General features: G+C 39.0%; 1 protein-coding gene across 1 annotated transcript in view; it reads right to left on the bottom strand.

Moving 5' to 3' along the window:
- The window catches only part of CPS1 (carbamoyl-phosphate synthase 1), a gene marked incomplete at its 3' end in the record, with an annotated part of 173,698 nt that overhangs the window by 14,373 nt on the left and 139,372 nt on the right, over positions 1-19,953 (bottom strand). Inside the window, exons 29-34 of the mRNA XM_083354439.1 lie at positions 17,906-17,983; positions 16,211-16,318; positions 13,715-13,804; positions 11,791-11,961; positions 8,213-8,287; positions 3,638-3,736 (exon numbers count right to left, since the gene is read on the bottom strand). Coding sequence (XP_083210565.1) covers positions 3,638-3,736; positions 8,213-8,287; positions 11,791-11,961; positions 13,715-13,804; positions 16,211-16,318; positions 17,906-17,983 — 621 coding nt within the window. The remainder of the gene's footprint in view (positions 1-3,637; positions 3,737-8,212; positions 8,288-11,790; positions 11,962-13,714; positions 13,805-16,210; positions 16,319-17,905; positions 17,984-19,953) is intronic.

The following is a 19,953-nucleotide window of genomic DNA, read 5'->3' as shown; positions in this document are numbered from 1 at the left end:
CATACCTAATGCAGTAAAACAAAATCTGTCTCCAGGCTTACCTTGCTCTTGTGTAAAGTATCCAAAGGGACCTCCCTGGCCTGGCCTATATATATTCCTAATTAGTTTGCTTTTAGATATATTAAAAAAAGATTTGAGGGAAAACCAAATATTCCTCACAATAAAAGAGTCAGGTGGAAAGGATATTCCATTGTTCACTGTAATGAAAGTAATCACAGTAATGGCTAATAGTATTACAAAACCAACCTACCCAACCTGCATCTATCATTCCTGCTTTAGTCATTCCCATTTGTTACCTACCAGCCATAATAATCTTATCACTATCATCATCAACAACAACCACAACACTCCTATTATTTATTTATTTAGATTTATTAACTGCCCAATTCTAATGGATTCTGCCCAGTCTGTTTGCGGGCTATTAAACTTCACCAATCAAAATTCTTTGGTTCAGTTTATATTCATTATTAGCATAATTCTGTCTGACAAGTTATTCAGTCTACCATTAGTTTTACTGACCTGTTCATTTCTACTCTAAAATATGCTTGAGTGTCTGCTTTTTTAAGAAAAATCAAATTTCATCTGTCTCAAAATTGGATTCACTTTTATTTTCCTGAGGCGTCTTGAGCACAAGCAGTTAAATGAAGAAAAACTAAAAAAGCAAGTTAATAATGTAGTTGATTTCACACTCTAACACTTATTTCTACTTCCCATGACCTTAAGACATTTCTAGACAGACCTATACTTTCATCATGCAGAGTAGATGCAATGCTCATTAATCATCACTAGGGGATTAGCCAAAAGGGCAAGCAATTTGACTGGTCATCCTCTATCAACAGGTCAAGCATAGCACCTTCATAATGACTGATAGACCACTATTATTTGGGCAGGCAGCATCTGCTCTGTGGAGCAGACTGGAATACGTGGCAGAACACAACAGCTGGAGCAACAGAGCTTATAGTGATAAGAATTGCTTCTAGCCCATTTGTAAAATATTGAATGACCCCAAAGTGAACAGCAGGGACTCACATAATGAACTATTTTGCTTGACAGAAATATCCAATTGTATCAAGGCTGGGTGAATATAATTCATTTAAAGGATGAATTAATTGCAAAACAGACTTCCTGAGCTTATTCTCTCGGGGATGGGAATGACTTTTAAACCTGTTTAAAGTTATAAGATAGCACGCATAGGCATTTTTATTAGTGATTGGCTAATAGATCCCAGTTTTTTATGCTTCCAGTCACCTGTTTCTCAGAGAAGTAAATAAATGGAGAGGATTTACTTATTGCACTAGAACTGTTACCTTATAGACACATTTGGGAAAGTATTTGACCCCTATTGTTTGTTTTTGCTCTTCTCTCAGGTCAGCTTCCAGTTGCTAAGAGTTGGAGGCCTAATTCTCATACCCTTTCTTGCTGTCTGCAATAATCATTCAAGACTGGGAAGTCAGTATTATTTTTAATTATTTTCTTATTGACTTTATGCAGGGTATAAGCTTATTACGAGCACAGCAGGAGGATTGTAAAAGGCCATCAATTGTTTTTATGAGACCCCTAGCATTTTCCAATCTCAGATCCAGTGACTGATCATTTGGGAAACAGACGCAGAGGCCTTGAGGAGATTTATTAATGTATCACCCTTCTTCTGTATCTTCTGCAGCTTGTAATTACCCCGAGGCAGCGAAGAAGCATTGCAAGAAGAGAGGGGTGGGCAGACTTGTAAGGTTGGCGGGGCGGGGCAGAGGGGGAGAGATTGAGATCACTTTTATTTTGCAAAATGAGTGTTCTTAGGTTTCATTCAAATCTGTGGGCATGTCAAAATAGTCTTAGATAAGATGACATGATCTATGGGGATATTCAGGGGAACTATTGCTCTTAATAACACAAACTTTTGGCATCCGCTATGTAACAGCAGACTATTTAGGATGCTAAAACAAATAGGATTTGTATTTGTCTGGATATAAAAGACTTCCATTTGAATGAACAATCACAGCTACAAAAATGTAGGAGGAAACCTATTAACTCTTATTGTATGAAACAATTGAAATATTAGTTAATAAGTCTAATCTTTCCTTTGCTGGAGCAAATACATGATTTTTCAGAGAGATTCAGTTTTCCACCCCTCGCTCCCTCGCTCCCTCCCTCCCTTCTACATTAACAAGGATATCATAAGCATATACTCTATTTTCTGAACTGTAGGCCCTTTCTTACAGGAAGCTCTTAGAACATTCAAGGAAGTTTTCTTTTTCCATATTTTAAGCAGATTGTCCTAAGTCAGTTCCTACACTATCCATAGATCTGTACATAGCATTTGAATTGTATACTTCTCAGAATTTGATGAAAATGGTTCTTTGCTCAAAAATGTTACAAGGTAAATATAAAAATGACAGTCAGGAATATTGGAGTCGTGGCTAAGGGGGCATTTGCACAGATTCGTCTTATATACCAATTGCGCCCCTTTTTGGACCGAGATGCCCTACGTACAGTCACCCATGCACTCGTTACCTCCCGTATAGATTACTGTAATGCTCTCTACATGGGGCTGCCCTTGAAGACCACCCGGAGGCTTCAGCTGGTGCAGAATGCAGCTGCACGGGTTGTGATGGGAGCACCCCGATACTCCCATATTACACCCCTCCTGCGTGAGCTGCATTGGCTACCAGTTGCCCTCCGGGTGAGATTTAAGGTGCTGGTACTTACCTTTAAAGCCCTACATGGCTTAGGCCCGGGATACTTGCAGGACCATCTGCTGCCGGGAACAAATTCCCATCGTCCAGTACGCTCACACAGAGAAGGCCTCCTCAGGGTACCGTCAGCTAGGCAATGTCAGCTGGCGACCCCCAGGGGGAGGGCCTTCTCTGTGGGAGCGCCAGCCCTATGGAATCAGCTCCCCCCTGAGCTTCGGATGGCCCAAAATCTCCAATCCTTTCGCCGCGGCCTCAAAACACTCCTGTTCCACCAGGCTGACCTGGACTGACAGGCATTTTAATTAATTTATATTTAGAATTTTTAATTTATTTTTTAATTCTTTAATTTTAATTTGTTGCACAGATGATTTCAATTTTATTTTTATCTTGATTTCTGTACTTATTATATGTTTTGTTGTTAGCCGCCCTGAGTCCTTCGGGAGATAGGGTGGGATATAAATCCCATCAATAAATAAATAAATAAATAAATTTCATGGCAAAGCATATTTTAAAATTTGTTTTTGCATCAATTAAAAATATTGATGATACAATAGGACACAGCAACAAAAGAACCAGAAATAAATTGACCTCTTTCTTTTACAGTAACATTTTACAGTAACAGAGCCTTGGTGGAGCAGTGGGCTAATGCCTCCTTAAGTAACACCAGCTGCCTGCAATTAGTGCAGGTTCGAGTCCCACCAGGCTCAAGGTTGACTCAGCCTTCCATCCTTCCGAGGTAGGTAAAATGAGGACCCAGATTGTTGGGGGCAATTAAGCTGACTTTGTAATAATGCCACTTGGGGTGTGTGTGAAAGCCCTAATAAACAGGCATATATATAGAATGAAGGCTACTGCTAAGCTTGTAAGCCGCCCTGAGTCTTCGGAGAAGGGCGGGATATAAATGGAATTAAAAAAAAATTCTTTGCTGTACTCTCAAAGCAGCTCACCTGGACTCCAAGCAGAATTCCCTTCCGTGGCAATTTAAATCCTGCAGAGAGCATTGCTTTCAGGAAGGCTGAGTGAACATTTTCTCCAAAGCCAGCCACCTGGGCATTGATGGAAAAAACAGAAAAAGAGGGCCAAAAGAGATAAAGATTATACTTTAATCAAGAGCATTGAAACAATAAACAATTTTTAAAAGGGGGTCATTTTTCCTCTTTTCTCCTATTTGTAGCTCTTGAACCAGCCAGGGAACTGGCAGATCAGCAGAGATGAATCTTATATTTTAATTAAGCATTAATGAAGGAATAAGGAATATTTTACTTTTAAACAGCATGCCATGGAGCAACTTAAATGGATCCTACTATGAATGATGTAGATGCCAAGCACAGTTTCTGGTTCATAAGCATGAATACATTCCACAGGACATTGATACTACTTAATGCTTAAAAAACAGTGAGGGTTATAAATGCTTCTCTGGGCCCATAAATGAATTATATTGCCTTCCATAAGAATGCAGAATTGCTTAGGGAGTGTAGACATTTCTTGATTATTTGAGAAGCTGTTGCAGCTCAACACAACACACAAAAAGTATAGGTTGGAAGCAAAGGAATGAGGTGCATTTTACATATAACTTAATATGCCAGATTTAAAGGATTACTGGCTGAGAATTTAAACAATGATCCAAGCCACAGAAAATAAAAGATGTAATAGGGACAAGTAATAAAAAAATTGCAAGGTTGGTGCCCAGTGTCAGCTTCTGTGTATTTTGATAAATTGCTTGATAAATTAGTCCAACCAATGATATTTAAGTTCCTTAAGGTAAAGGTAAAGGTTCCCCTGCACATGCATGCTAGTTGTTTCAAACTCTAGGGGCCGGTGCTCATCTCCGTTTCAAAGCCAAAGAGTCAGCGCTTGTCCGAGGACGTCTCCGTGGTCATGTGGCCGGCATGACTAGACGCCAAAGGCGCACAGAATGCTGTTACCTTCCCACTGTAGTGGTCCCTATTTTTCTACTTGCATTTTTATGTGCTTTCGAACTGCTAGGTTGGCAGAAGCTGGGACAAGTAACAGGCTCTCATTCTGTTACGCGGCACTCGGGATTCGACCCCGCCAAACTGCCGACCTTCTGATAGACAAACTCAGCATCCTAACCCACTGAGGCACCGCGTCCCTTGGTAAGTTCCTTACCAAGTTATATAGTGTATGATATGTGAGGTTATTCTTTAATTTCTTTGTTATTATTTGGTAGAATTTGAATTTTACTGCAGGTATTGTTTTGCAATCAATTGATGGAAAGAGAATAACAAACCAGTTGCAGTGATGAAACCAACAGCAATACCTGCTAATATACGTATCTCTTTATGAAGGAGTGCTTAGAGGCATCATTCACTGTTGAATGCAAAGCTTTAGACAGTATGCTATATTCTAGAAATATGCAAACATTTCACAAATCATGGCCATATCTTCAATTTAGGTAGAGTTATCAGTAGTATTTCACAGGTTTTCTTTCCAAAATAGTGAAATGTCCTGCGCTATCTTCATAGTTTCAGGAAGAGAAGAGAAAGAAGAGGTGTGAAGGTTTCCTTTGTAAGAAGACATTGTTAAAGCAGTAGAATGGAGCTAGACAAACAGAAGAAGTACCATTCTCTAGGTAATATTCTAAATGGAACAAAACAAAAGATTTACTGTTCTGGCTTGCAAAATTTTACATCAAATTGCTGTTCTACTTCTCCCTTGAATATATCAGGTTCATGTATTACACTTATCTATGAATCACACTTTATAAATCATGAGAGTTAAGGAGATATAATATGCTAAATCAAACCCAGAAAAAATTATCTTGAATATAATGGGCCCCAATAATTAAGTTTTATGGAACTTTCAAAATAGAAATGATCAAGCTTGTATATTAAATATTGAGATGGGGAAAGGAAACATTATCTCAAAAGTTTAAGCTGCTGCTATTGGCACTTATAAGTGGTTGGAAGTTCCTATTTAAATCTAATCTCATTCTGTTTCTATAGCTATTCATATCCATGCGTTTAAAATGCATTTGTAGAATAAAGTGACTGTTTTACCAGTGGAGAGTTATTATCTTCTATTCACGGCAAGAAAGACCTTCACAATTTTCCTATTTTATGGCAATTGTGAATATGGATCTTTCTAACTCATAAAAGTTAATAATCTCTCCTTTATGACTAAAATATTCTTTCTCACTATCTAACACTTACAAAAATAATCTTCATCCCCAGGCTAAAATATTATTTTTTTTTCTTTTGTTTCTAATGAAATCAAGCCCCTTCAAAAAGTTAGAAGGACAATCAGCTTTTCTCTCTCCATTAACTAGCCTCAAAGCAAAATTTGCTGCAGTTGTGACTGAGTTCAATTTCAGCGGCACAGTGATAATGATAATAATAAAATCTTTGAAAGATATAGGACATGTTCTAGTATTAGCTATACAATATTATAATTTCATGTGGCCTTTATATGTGAAAAATGGACCTTATAATTCAATCAAGTTCACTATAATTATATTGCAATCCTATAACACACTTTTGGAACTAATCTGTTATTGAATAGAACTGTGTTTATCATGTATTTGAAGCACTTGGGTGTAAATGTGTTTAGAATCATAAAGATCAATATAACGATCCCTTTATTTCAATTTACAGTATACTCTAATTTATTTATAACATTTCATCAGTCCTTATTGACTTCAAAACTAATTCTCATATAAATTTAATCACCATACTCACTCAAGCCAAAACTAATCATAGCTACAGTATGTTGCAAGTATAGAAAATTCCTGAGGGGTAAATATAAACTGTGCCCATTTCTGAGACCTTACTCATAATACAGACACATACGTGTATGTCAATATGATATTTGAATATTTTTTCTATTTGAAGAATGTTTACTAAAATGATAAGGGTAGAATTATGATAGTAGAATTATGCAAATTCTTCCTTCTTATTCAGTGTAATATTCTTCCATAACAATCAGGTGGATCACTTTATGTTGTTGTTGTGTAGCTCAATCAGAATACAGCTGGAAGGGACCTTGGACGTCTATGACATTGACTTTGGAGCTATGGCATTGTTTTCAATGGTATCCCTATTTGAATACATGCAGACACAGAAATCCCAAAACACACATCCTTATCATGCTTAATCGCCATTACCAAGTTACTATGCACATTTTGCACATGCAGTAATGTTTATTTCCCCCTATCCTCAATTTTGAGTACCTTTCACAAGAACCCAAATATTCAGTCCCTGAATTGGAGAGACTTAAAAGTATGGAAAATTTGAAATAGCTGGTCAAAAAAAGTATGCAGTTCAAATGTTGAACTCTAGTCCTAGACAAACGAAGTCCATCATCCCCCTTTGGGCAGCAGGATGAAACCTCTACTTGGGTGATTTCACAGCATTTGCAGTCCTATACTACAGACAGCTGCTGATATTGTGCTAAGGGTAGACTGCTCCTGGATCAAGCATATTTGGAGCTATTAAAAAAAGCTAAAACCCAAGTAAAATCTGGAATCCTGTTAAGGTTGTATGTTATAGGGTGAAGAAAAAATATACATCCATGTAAAACACATGAAGGGGTTTTTTCCATATCCCATATCATTCATCATGATTTAACAAAGAAGCCATAAATATGTCTCCCAAATTTTGTTACCTGATGTTACTTTCACATTAAAGTTCACCAACAACAACACTTTGAGGTGAGGTGTGCTGAGAGAAAGTGACTGGCCCAAGGTCACCCAGCTGGCTTTCATGGCTAACACAGGACTTGAACTCATGGGCTCTTGCTTTCTAGCTTGGTATGTCAGAACCCACTCCAATCCACATCTTAAGAAAGAAAAACTCTTGGAGACAAGATTGTCCAAGCAGGAACTTTTACTAAGACATAGATGATAGAAGGTATAATAGACAGGATCTGAAAAATCTCCTCACAGATCAATACTTTTAAAGTGACCCCGAGCAAAACCCCACCCCTCAGTTCATTTGGTCAGTTCTGGATCAGTCAAGTTTCAGGTGGCAAGCCCCTCGAGGGAAAGGGAGAACCATCAGTCCATTCACAGCACAATTACTCCCTCCCCTTCACATTCCATCCGGAGACACAAACCAGAATTCCCCCACCCCCTTTCTTAGTTGCTCGTAAGATCAGAGAGAGAGAATGCCTCTCATCGATCTTATTGTGAGGGGCAACAGGCAGGCTAGATAAACAAAAAGTTACATCTAAGGAGAGGAAATGGAGACAATAAACTTCCATGTTTATTCCCTTTCCTCCTTGGGAATGGCAGAATCCAAGGGGGTGTAAGATTTGGGTTTACACAGAAAGAGAGTTAGAAATGAAATATAAATGGATTCTGACAGTGCCTTAACCACTAAACCAAACTAACTAAAATCAGTTTGTTTGTTTGTTGTTAGAACAAAAATATTCTAAAGCGCCATGTACTATAGCCTCTAGAACCTGATGTAGACTTTACACCACTGAGGCTATATATTCTCCGATATCAAGAAATATTTCATAAATTATTGTCCTTTGTGAGAAAACATCATAAAAGTTGGTACCTCCCCAGTGGATGCCATTTCACATCGTAGAATAGGGTCAACATCTCTCAAACGGGGCCAGGAGAACATTGGAGCCTAGAAAATGAGAAAGAAAGGTGAATTCGTTTGTGACATTAATTCTCCAAATACAGTATATGCAGATGCAAGACAGAAGTGGGCAGGGTGATCCGGCGGCGGCGGCAGGGCAATCCGTGCCGGGGGGGGGGATATGGTGGTGGCAGCAGGGAGATCTGTATGGTGGGTGGGGGAAAACGGTGGCAGCAGGTGATCCATGCAGGGGGGGAAAGGGCGGCGGCAGCAGGGTGATCCATGCGGCGGCTCAGCCAGGGCTCAGGGGACTGTCTGCTCCACTCTTTCCATTCCTTGTGCCACCAATCTTCCCTCGCCTGCTAATGTAACTGCTAAAGTCAGCCACTTTAGCAGACCCACATTGCAGCAGCATTGGGTGCAATACGTGAGGCAGTAAACAGCTGCGTCATGCCGAAACCAGCCGTTTGCCACCTCCTGCCCAGTGCCGCAGCCATGAGACCACGGAACAAGCTGGGCAAAGGTAAGGAACCGAGTTGGGGCTCTGCAAGGGTTGGGTCAGGGCAACAGGTCTCTGCGAAGGTTGGGGCAGACACAAATGGGGCTGCTGCCTCGCTTTCCATGCCATGCCGGGGCTAGGCTGGACTGGACATGGAGCCTCCTCACCACTTCTTCCCCTATGGACATTGGGAGCACCCACCTCACCTATTGCTCATCCCGGGGCACCTGTTGCCATCCCGCACTCTCCAGCCTGTCGCTGGCCAGCCGGGCACCCTGAGCTTGGGCCTCTGGCATATGGAGGCCAGAGGCTAGTGAGAGCCATGGCTGCCCGGCTCCTCCGCCTGAGGACACATGCAGGGAGAGACACTTCATGGCTCAATAAGCCACGGTCTGCCCACTGAAGGAGCTTTTGTGATATGTCAGCGTTTGGGAGGGGTGTAGCTGCCCCCTTTCCCCCACCCACAAGCCATCAGCTCACTGCCCTACCCACCAGAGACCCCCTGGATCGCCCCACCCTGTCCGGCCCCCAGAGGCATCCCTCCCCAGGAGCAACATCGAGCTGGACATGCCCAACCTGGCCACGCCCACCCAGTCTGACATGGCCACCCAGTGGGCCACGCCCACCCAGCAGGCCATGCCCAGCCAGCACCTGGTGATACATAGTGGGTTTTGGGTTGCAGTTTGGGCACTCGGTCTCTAAAAGGTTCGCCACCACTGAACTAAGATATGACTAGAGTAACAAAGAGAAGGATTAGGGATGACATGATAGCTGTCTTCCAGAACTTGAGGAGCAGTCACAAAGAAGGGGATTGATTTGTTCTCCAAAGCACCTGAGGGCAGGACAAGGGGCAATGGGTGGAAGCTGGTTAAAGAGAGATGCAACCTAGAAGTAAGGATAAATTTCCTGGTAGTATGAATAATTAATTAATAGAAGAGCTTGTCTCTCAGAATTGTGGGTGGTTCATTGCTGGAGATTTTCAAGAAAAGATTAGACATCTATTTGTTTAGGATGGTATAAGGTCTCCTGCCTTGTGGAGGAGGTTGGGTGGGAGAAATTTTATGTATTCTACTACAATTTAGAATTTGTACTATCATTTAAAGTTTCAGGTTTTTTTTTATCCCAGACAGAGGGCAGAATGTGCTGGGCAAATCCAATTGTGCCTCAAAGATTAGACTTATTCTCAAAGAGAATCAGAAATTTGGAACAGGATAGCAGATGATGCTACTACTAGCAAGGGGTAGAAAAAAGGGGGTAGAAAGGAAATAGTCCTGGCATTAAATCCTGATTTCACTGTACCATTATACATCAGTCCTTAATAATGGATAACACTATCCATCCACATGTGTCTATGTGTGTGAGTGTTATGTACATATACATAGTGTATATATTAAGCCCAGAACTGTTTTACAGATGCATAACAGGTAATAGCATCATTCCACGGTGGCTAATCAAAGAAATGAGGCAGCAATAAGGCTGACCTTCCATGACCGTGACTATAGCATTCAGAATATTGGTACAGACCAAACCACATATTTTACCCAAGACTTGACTCATCTATTGTCCAGTGAGACATTTATCACCTATATCAATTTCTGAAGGTTTACCTGCAAGCCCTTTCCCAACATTTGCTATCACTTTGAATGACACAATTAAGGAGATGGAAAGAGGAGCAAGGAAAGGAGGGAAACAGGAACATGTAGCTGCCAAGCTAATCAATCTCAGAAAAGCAATCTCCCATTTTGTGGCCATGGAAAAAAAAAGGAAGGGAATCGTGGACTTTTCAGTTTTTGATAAGTCTACCTTCTGGCAAGATGTTCTAGGGGAAGATTCTTTCCTCTAATGGAAAAGCAACTCCAAACTGGAAAGAAGATATGATTGGGGTATTCATCAAAGCATTGCAGGAGAAGATAAAATTGATTCATAATAATGTATTTATGACTCAAAACATTTTCCCACAGGATCTCTTCAGATTTTTTTAATTATTTCTGGCATTTTAATAATTATTGTTGTAGAGCATTTACAAGCATTTTTGGATTCCTAATTTTTTTTGTTTAGAACAGAAGGATTTCCATGTAAATCACTGTAGCAAAACATTGTGATATTACAATATTTATTTTACAAGGGGGAAGAATCAGGGATAGATTTACCCTTTTCTGGAGATTGGCATTCAGCTTGAAACAACTAAGGTTAGTGATTTACTGAAAAGGGACCATCAACTATTATTAAAAGCTTCCAACCTTCCAAGAAACACCAAAAAGAGATCAACAGTTCCAAAGTCAACCCCTGTTTTGACCCACAAGAAAACTATATACGGTAACCTACCAAATATTTCATGACATTGTGTTTTCAATCATTAGCTCTCAGCTAAAATGCAAAGTGTCTTGAACACATGACATATTATACAAAGGGACATTGATTATACACACCTGCTTCATTTAGATAGTAGCAATTTTACTAAGAAGAGTGAAGGCTAACCTGTTTATAGGCACACTGAGTTATCCATCTTCCAAATGTAATATACTATTCAGTGTACAGACTTTGTTAATATGCACTTGATTTGGATGTCTGATTGTGGTTTTTAATGTGGTACTTTAATACTCAGCACAGTGTATATCAGTGGAGAGGACTATTTTACCTATTTCTTCTCCCCAGTTGAATGAATGGATTAAAAAGAATTTAACCTTATGAAGTTACCTTTATAAGCCACATAAGTTCAATCACCTAATAAGTGCAATCGCCTTCTCTGTGGGTGCGCCTGCCCTCTGGAACCAGCTGCCCATGGAGCTCAGGACTGCCCCTGACCTGCGTTCATTCCGCCGGGACCTGAACACTTGGCTCTTTGAGCTCTCCGGCCCAGGCTGAGAATTTTTAACTGGGGTTTTTATTTTCAGGGATAATTTAATTTTTTTAGTTGTTTTTTAACTTTTGTATTTTGTATTGGTGTGATTTTAATGCCCTGTAAACCGCCCTGAGTCCTTCGGGAAAGGGCGGTATATAAATCTAATAAAATTAAAATTAAATTAATTATTCTATATCATTCCACACATACCTTAATGCCCACATAATTTGATGGAATCATAGGGCTTGTCAGTGCAGGAAGGGAAGATTCATGGATCTGTTCCCCAGTCATCACTTTAGTGGCCACATCAATGAAATCCAGGCCAAGGGACTTGGATATAAATGGAATAGATCGTGATGCTCGTAAGTTACACTCTATCACCTACAAGAGAGATGGGGGGAAATCTTTAAAGATTTCCTATGTATTGATTGCAAGGAAAGATAAACACCTTATTTATAACCATAACCATTTATAACCTTATAAATTCTGGACATTACTAGAATATTTAGAATATTTATCATATCTATTCTCCTGCCTACACACATAATGAAAAGGCAGAATTTACCTACATCCACAATGGATACATACAATAACATGGACTAAAGTGTATTAAATTCCCAGCATTTTCTGAGATTATGTTCATTCAAGACAGTCACTAATAGTTTCCAAATTGTTAATCGATACTGAAAAACATTTTCCACCATGGTTTTTATTATTTTCCAAATCTATACAAATTACATCTTTCAACAAACATAACAAGATTAGAAGATAAATAGATGAAGTATATAACAAAATAGATACAAAAGGGTGACTAAAAGATTATCAAAGGACAATCATAGAATTGAGCCATAAGCTTTGGCCTCATCATGATCACTCTGAAGTTTCAGCTTGCCATATTCCAGCAAGATCATGTGTCTGTAAAAGCAGCTCTTTGCATATGATGAAAATACTGTACAGGCTTACCAGTAATACATGTAATTGCATAAATCTGTTTTATTTTTGTTTTTCCAACTGATGCCATGGACGTATTGTAGGGGGGCTGTGAAATGGAACTACTTATTGAAGTGGACCTTCGGCATATCCATAGGGAGAGAGGGTGTGACAGTGGCTAAATTGCTTTCCTAGATTTTAGGAGAAGATGTTATGGCTGAGGGTAGTGGGACAAACCTAATGCAATTTTAACAACTGACTTCAACCAACAAGCATATTTTTAAAAGTATGTACACTAGCTGTAGGTTGAAGAAAAGCTATAAGAAGTATTACAATCAGGATCAGACAGCTGTAATCAGTGGTGGGATTCAAATATGTGAACAACCAGTTCTCTGTGTGGATGCCACTTCTGAAAGTCCATTCTGGGCCTGGGCAACAAAAAATTAGCTACCGGTTCTGCCAAAGTGGTGCAAACTGGCTGAATCCCACCATTGGGTGTAATGCTTATCTACTGATGCCTATGATTACTGGAGCAAGTGTAGGTTTCATGAAAATCACGGAGAATGAAATTACTAAATTTTCTCCCCCCCCTCCAACTCTTGCAGTCCTGACATCCTTCCTTCTCCCATTCCTATAAGTTAATATTGTATCTAACATAGTAGTAGGTGCAAATGAACCATCCCGTAAGCAAGAATACCTGGAAGACAAATGTCCTCTTTACATTTTCTTCTATCCTATTTGTTTTTGAGCTATCTATAATATCCCAAGATAGCAAAATAGCAAGCTCTGTATATCGCAGTCAAACTTCTGCCAGACCAATAAGATGAGTTGCTTATAATATTCTTACAAATCTTATTTAGTACTGATCTGATTTAAAGCAAGTGCTGAGCTAACATGCTTGCTGACAGACGGCAATTCTACAGAGCTTGCTTTCTCCTCAAATTACTGTATTATCTGGGCAAACAGAGCCATTCTTTCAAATTTGTACCACGAAATGCCTTAGACAGCAATGAATGAGTATCAGTGGCACACACTGCACACCAATGAGGCATCAGACAAGGCAGGTATTATACGACTTCCTCTAGCCTGGGCTGCACAGCAAACAGCAGCAACAGCCTTAGCTGATTTTTGCCAGGTGTGTTTCTTGGAAAATGTGCCATTTATTATTATGATCTACTATTTTCTACATTCAAAAAGGCCTCACCAGCACATCATTTCCCCTGATGAGAAACTGGATATTGAATGGTCCAGAGATAGCAAAGGCATCAGCAATCCTTCTGGTTGCAATTTTCACCTATAAGAGTACATAAAAACACCTCATTAATAATTCAGCCAAATAAGTCCATTAAAGGTAAAATAAATAGAAAAAAAAATAAAATAAAGGTTAATTTTACCCCAAGTAGCCTTAGAAATAGGAGTGTAAATCCAATGAAAGTTCTTATTAAATTTATTCTAGTTATAAGTCATTAATATTGATTTTATTTAATTTTATATTTATCTACATCATACTATACTTCATAATATTTGATTTCTTGGTAATGCGAAACATAAAACAAAAATTGTATCAACAAAAAGAAAACAGCAGAAATAATTTAAAAACTTAACATCTGTTCAGGTACATTAATTTATTCTGCTATGTTTGTCTGATGCCTAAATGACGAGCAAGCAAAACAAGGAGAACTAACAGGAGGACGTGGGGGGGGGGGGACAAGGAGGGTAGATGAGTCCTTAGAAGAATTTCCTTCCAAGTCAAGAAGTTGCATTCACACCTGCCTGAGAAGAATTAAAAGTTGCATTGTATCCCAGGAACTAAAAGTGCAAATGAATTTTCAGAAGACTACAATTATGATGTGCAGTTCTTATGCCATGATGATCTTCCTGCCTGATAACCATCAGGCATATTTTTGCACAGCAAGTGCAAGCTTATAGCAACCCTTGATGAAAATTAAATGACTGTAGTAGCAAAGGACAAGGATTTATAAGTTCAAAGAAAAGAGGCACTAAAACAAAAGTAGGCAATGGCAGTAACTCTTAATAAGGACAGTCAGAGGAGCCAGCCCCAGTGAATGAGAATGGAAATGAAAAGCAAAAGTACAGTATATTCTGTATGGCTGAAACTCAGAAACACTTTTAAACTGTTGCAAATGAAGCAGGCTCTTAGAGGGAAAGGGGGAAAAAAACATTGCCTGGCTTTCAAGATTAATGTCAGCCCTTCAAGGTAAGCCAGGTCAAGAAATGGACTTCACAAGAAATACTGGAACTCTATTTTATTGAGAGAGGCTATGGAAGAGAATCTTGAAAACCTGACAATGTTTTACTTTTCCTCCCTGTTATACCAAAAAAATGAACTTTTAGTTTCTTTCCAATGCCATTTGCTTTTTGTGCCTTAATTCATGGCCTCTGCAAGGTCATTAGCTTTATAATTAGCAAGTTCATTTGCTATAAAATTGTTCTACTCGTATGCTAGATATTTGCATGTATTCTTTGTTGCTACAACTTTAGATAAAATCAGGGACCCAACATAATATGCAAAACAACTAAGTCTATGACTTGGTGTATATCAGGGCTTTTCAACCAGTGGTATGGGTACCACCTGTGGTACATTGGCACCAGGCAGGTGGTACGTGACCATCCTAGAAAAGTGGTGGCGGTGGAGGGGAATGAGCTGAACTGGTGGCAGCACCGCACAAGCCTGAACAAGAGATGGCTGGAGCTGCAGGGCTGTCAGGGCTCAGCGGAAGTGCCGGGATCAGCGCCAGGCTCCAGCTGATCCTGGTGCTTCTACTGAGCCCTGAAGAAGCACCAATCAGCTGGAATGTTGCAGCATCTCCAGGGTCTTCTGATTTACATTCAGATGCTTGGCAACTGATTCATATTTATGATGGTCACAGTGTCCCAGGGTCATGTGAAGTGACCAAAACCTGCTGCAACCACCCAGCAGACGGGGGGAATAAAAACCAAACACCCCACCCCACCCCCGCTGCCAATCCTCAACAGAAATGCTCATAACAATGAAAACCTCCGACAGGAGGAAGAGTGTCTTGCTTGGCTGTGGCTTGGGGGGCACTTTTTTCAGTGACATTGTAACTTTGAACAGTCACTAAGTGAACTGTTGTAAGTTGAGGACTACCTGTACTTCATCACTTTTTTCCCTTTTTTGGGGGGTCATCAGGTTTTTGACACCTTGCTAAGTGACTGGTGGTACTTGGATGTTGCCATATCCTAAAAGTGGTACAATGGGTGAAAAGGTTGAAAAGCCCTGGTGTATATTATGGAGTGATAAAATACAAATATTGTTGCTTTCTCCAATCTAGTGCCCAGATATATTGGACTTCAGCTTCCACCATTTCCCAACTTTTACCACATTGAGCTGTAGTTATAGAAATTAAAGTCCAGTAATTTAGAGGACCACCAGGCTGATGAAGGAGATTCTGAGATATTATGTTTGCTCTAAATTAGAATACATTCTAGCAATTTCCTTTAAAAAAAGCTGAGAGAGATAGTGGATGCTACTCTGTAGCCACAAAAACTCCTATTGTATCAGCTGTATTGATCATAAGTGTGCAACTATTTCATTCAACATTCAGCTGATTTAATATTCTGATATATACTGTAGTTGAATGGTTTTCAGATGAATTTTTAGAACTTCATGCAGTTTAGCCCTATGATACTCTTCTTGTACAGTTAACCAAAGATTGACCTTCTCTAAGGCTCCTTGGCTAATTGTTTGTGCAGGAAACATCAAAGTAGCATCTCCAGAATGAACTCCTGCATCTTCCACGTGCTCAGAGATGGCATGGCAGATAACCTGTTACAAAGAGCCAAGAAAATACAGTCATTTTACAGTATATTGATTTAATCAGATCTAAACATGCAATCTATAACAGATGAAGTTACTATGAACCCAGAACATGCATTCATTAAATGAATACATCTAGTTAACTGGATCATTTTTCTTATTTTTCTATTAATTATTTCCTGGCTTCAGAAAAGTAATTTAGCACAAGGGTTAAGGAACTGAGCAATTGATGAAGAAATTTGTATCTCACAGATCTCATGAACTTAGAAGAGTTCGTCTCGACACTGACATTTTTACAGCTTCAACATAAGACAGAAAATATATGCATACCATTTCAAGCACTAATAATGGTTTCATTATCATTAATAATATTTATTATTACTACTACCAACTATATCTACAAAGTCCTTTGAATATGCATAATGTCAGAACAGCATAAGAGGACTTTGTAGTTTCTAAGCACAATTAATCTTCATTGATGGACTTATAAAATCCTGCTCAACATACCTCTCCAAAAGGACAAAGTTTGCTCTATTGAGTAGAAGGGATTAATGGGAGACCTAGAGGGATCATTCAGCCTCTTTCATTTATTTGTCTCTGCTTCACTTTTCCTGACTAGAAAAAGAATTTCCTCCTTTCTTCTCTCTTGATTCACCATAAGAAAAAAAAGCTCAGAGATACATTTTTTTCATAGTGTGTCACTTCCTTAATAGACCTGACATGATGCTCAATGGACTTGGTTCTATGTACTTCACATGTATGGTCTGCTGAATATGATTCAGTGATTTAGCTAGAGGATTTCAAGCAGGGCTCTTCTTTATGCAGAAGAGAGTTTAGGACCAAAGAATGAGAGAACTACCAAATTAACTGTGAGAAAAAGAATATTCAACAATTAAAAAATGGTTAGGTTGTGAATTTGAGCTGTGGTCCTTCAAGGTGCAATTTTTCTGGCAAATGAAAAAGTTTACAATGTTTTGTAAAGTCTGTGATCAGCAGAAGCAGGAAAAGTGCTGAATGTCAATGCTGGAGGGTTAAACCAGAATTATGTGGGTGTGTGGGGGGAGGTTCTGTACACACAATTCAGGGAATTCTATCAAATTGCTATGGTCAGTGGCAATGATAAATATCTTGGACAGTATGAATTATAAGACTAATCTGGTGTAGCACTACTATACATTATAACAGGCCCTTGTGAGGCTTTAAGGAAAAGGTTATTGTCACTGAACACTACACCCAGCAGTTTACTGTGGAAAGATGAAAGGCAAGTAAGCAAAGGTGACAGCTTTTCGATGTATTACAAACAATGTAAAGTATATGTAATGTTCCCTGCTGAAACTGAAAACAATAAAAGTAATTCCAACAAGCAAGAGCAAGCCATGTGATCTTTAAAGAAGCTCATACTGGGGTGGAAAAACAGCTTACTGACAAAACATTTCTCAAGGCTAAATGGTTGTATAAAATTTTTGTTCAGTCTGCCTTTGTTTAGCTCAGCTGTAAAGAACTTCTACCTAGAGTTGAAAATGGAACATTTGTCAAGTCTCTCTACGATCATTTTATAAATCCTGGGAAGAAAAAGCAAAGGAGAAAAGTGTCTACCTTTCCATTTTTTGCAACCGCATCCATTTCCACCTCTCGAGCTCCTTCAATGAATTTTGTTAGGACAACAGGGTGCTCCTGTTATAAAAAGAGAATATATTCGGTATTCAATTTAGTAACTACTTTTAGAAATATTTAATTGAACTGGAGAAGTAAAGTTAAAAGAAAACAGTGTAAGAAAATGGCTCCCACAAAGCTTTCATGGCTCTAGTTTAAAATGGAAATAAAAATACTGTAACAACACTGAAATCAATTATACATATCTCACTAATTTTAAAGGAATGCAGACCTTAGTGTACACTTGGCTGTCAAAGTCTGCACTAAATTTCTTCCTGTTGGAAAGTCAATCACTCCCTATCCTCACCCTGCCATCATGGGTGAAATTGGCAATTGTAGCCTTCAATTTTATATTCCTGCAGAGACTCCTTTTCCCATCATCACACTGTTCTTGATCCATGACACGTTGGGAAGAAGGAAGAAAAATATAGATAAATTGCAGCCTGCCTCCCATAATTCCTATATACAGTACAATCTGCTGTAGAGTTGGTAGGAAATGATATAATATCTCCCAGGTGTCTCAGAATTTTTAAATTTTTAAATAAGAATGTAAGTAAGCAGTCCTTTTCTGCAGAATATAGTTTGCAGACAAAAAGGATATGTCCAATGTCTTCAGCAGTTGGTGTTCCACAAATACACTGTCTTTCTTCAAATGGAACTCTGTGAAACCTCCCCTCTATTACCATGGAGTCTAGTTGTTGGAAACCAACTCTAGAAAAGCTCTTCTAAGAAGTTGAGACATATTGGTTCTCTGACCGGAAGGCTGATTTGTGTTGAGCAAGCCACTTCAAGGACTTAACATATTTAAGTAGTGCAAAATCATATTGGGCACTCACATCAATGACACTTTGTTTAAAAGTTTTTTTGGCCTTCAGATCTGATTGGGCTTAGAATTGGATAGAGAATCCACACTGTGAGGTGGCATTTGAAAGTAAATTGGCCCAAGCAACTGATTGATCTTTGAAGCAAAGCTTGGGTGTCTATCTGGGTCGATAGATAAGATCTTCAGCAATTAGTTGAATAGTTTAATTATTAGATGGCTTTGTATAGCAAGTGTACCCAGCTCTGCTATTACTGCTGGAGTCGGTTTAGATTTATCTATCCCCAAGAATCATTTTTTTAAAAAGTAGACTGTATCTAATCCAGTAAGGGGGCACTTGTATATCCCCACAGCATCATATGCGAGCAAATTCACTTGACAGTGAGTGGCATACAAATTTAATAAATAAATAAAAATGTTGCTGTTATATACATTTATGATTGGAGTTAGACAGATTGGGTAGCTGTGATTAGTGAACTGCCTTAATGGTATAAGGCAGGGGTAGGCAACCTTGGCTCTTTTATGGCTCGTGGACTTCAACTCCCAGAATTCCTGAGCCAGCCATGCTTAAAGAACTCTTAAAATGTGGGAGCCAAAAATCTGTCTCTACAAAACTATTCCCAAAGATACATAGGACTAAACCTGATCTATATGTTCCTTATGCAGGCTCTACTTATACTTATACTCCACCCCTTCCTGAAAAAACAAAACTACCTTGGTCCTAGACATATTGATATTCAAGTAGTTGAATTCACAGTATGAACTAAACCTATGCAGCAGTCTCCTTGTCCCTTACCAGGGTATATGGCATCAATACCATGTCATCTGTATAAAGCAGAATATTTGCATGTTTATTTTTAATTTTAGGCATATGCATATCAGTTAAATGAAGCGATTTTTGGGACATAGTTAATATACAGGTTAAATAAAATGAAGCCAATAAACATTCTTGTCTGAAGCCTTTAATGCAACTACTTTTCAGTGTTGGGAACAATGTGTTCCTCTGCATCCCCTTAGGCATGAGTTTAGTTCCTTGATTAAAGAGAGGAGTCTGAAATCCATGCTCAGGTCTATAAGTTTCCCTGTTCACTGAATCAAATGTTGTAATGAGGTCTATGAAAGCTGTAAACAGTTGGGTCCCTTAAGCCGTGTATTTTTCTCTTAGATGACG

Source organism: Vipera ursinii (assembly GCF_947247035.1).
Source record: "Vipera ursinii genome assembly, chromosome: 1".
Lineage (NCBI taxonomy): Eukaryota > Metazoa > Chordata > Lepidosauria > Squamata > Viperidae > Vipera > Vipera ursinii.
The sequence above is the reverse complement of the archived record's forward strand: the minus strand, read 5'-3'. Positions and strand labels throughout refer to the sequence as shown.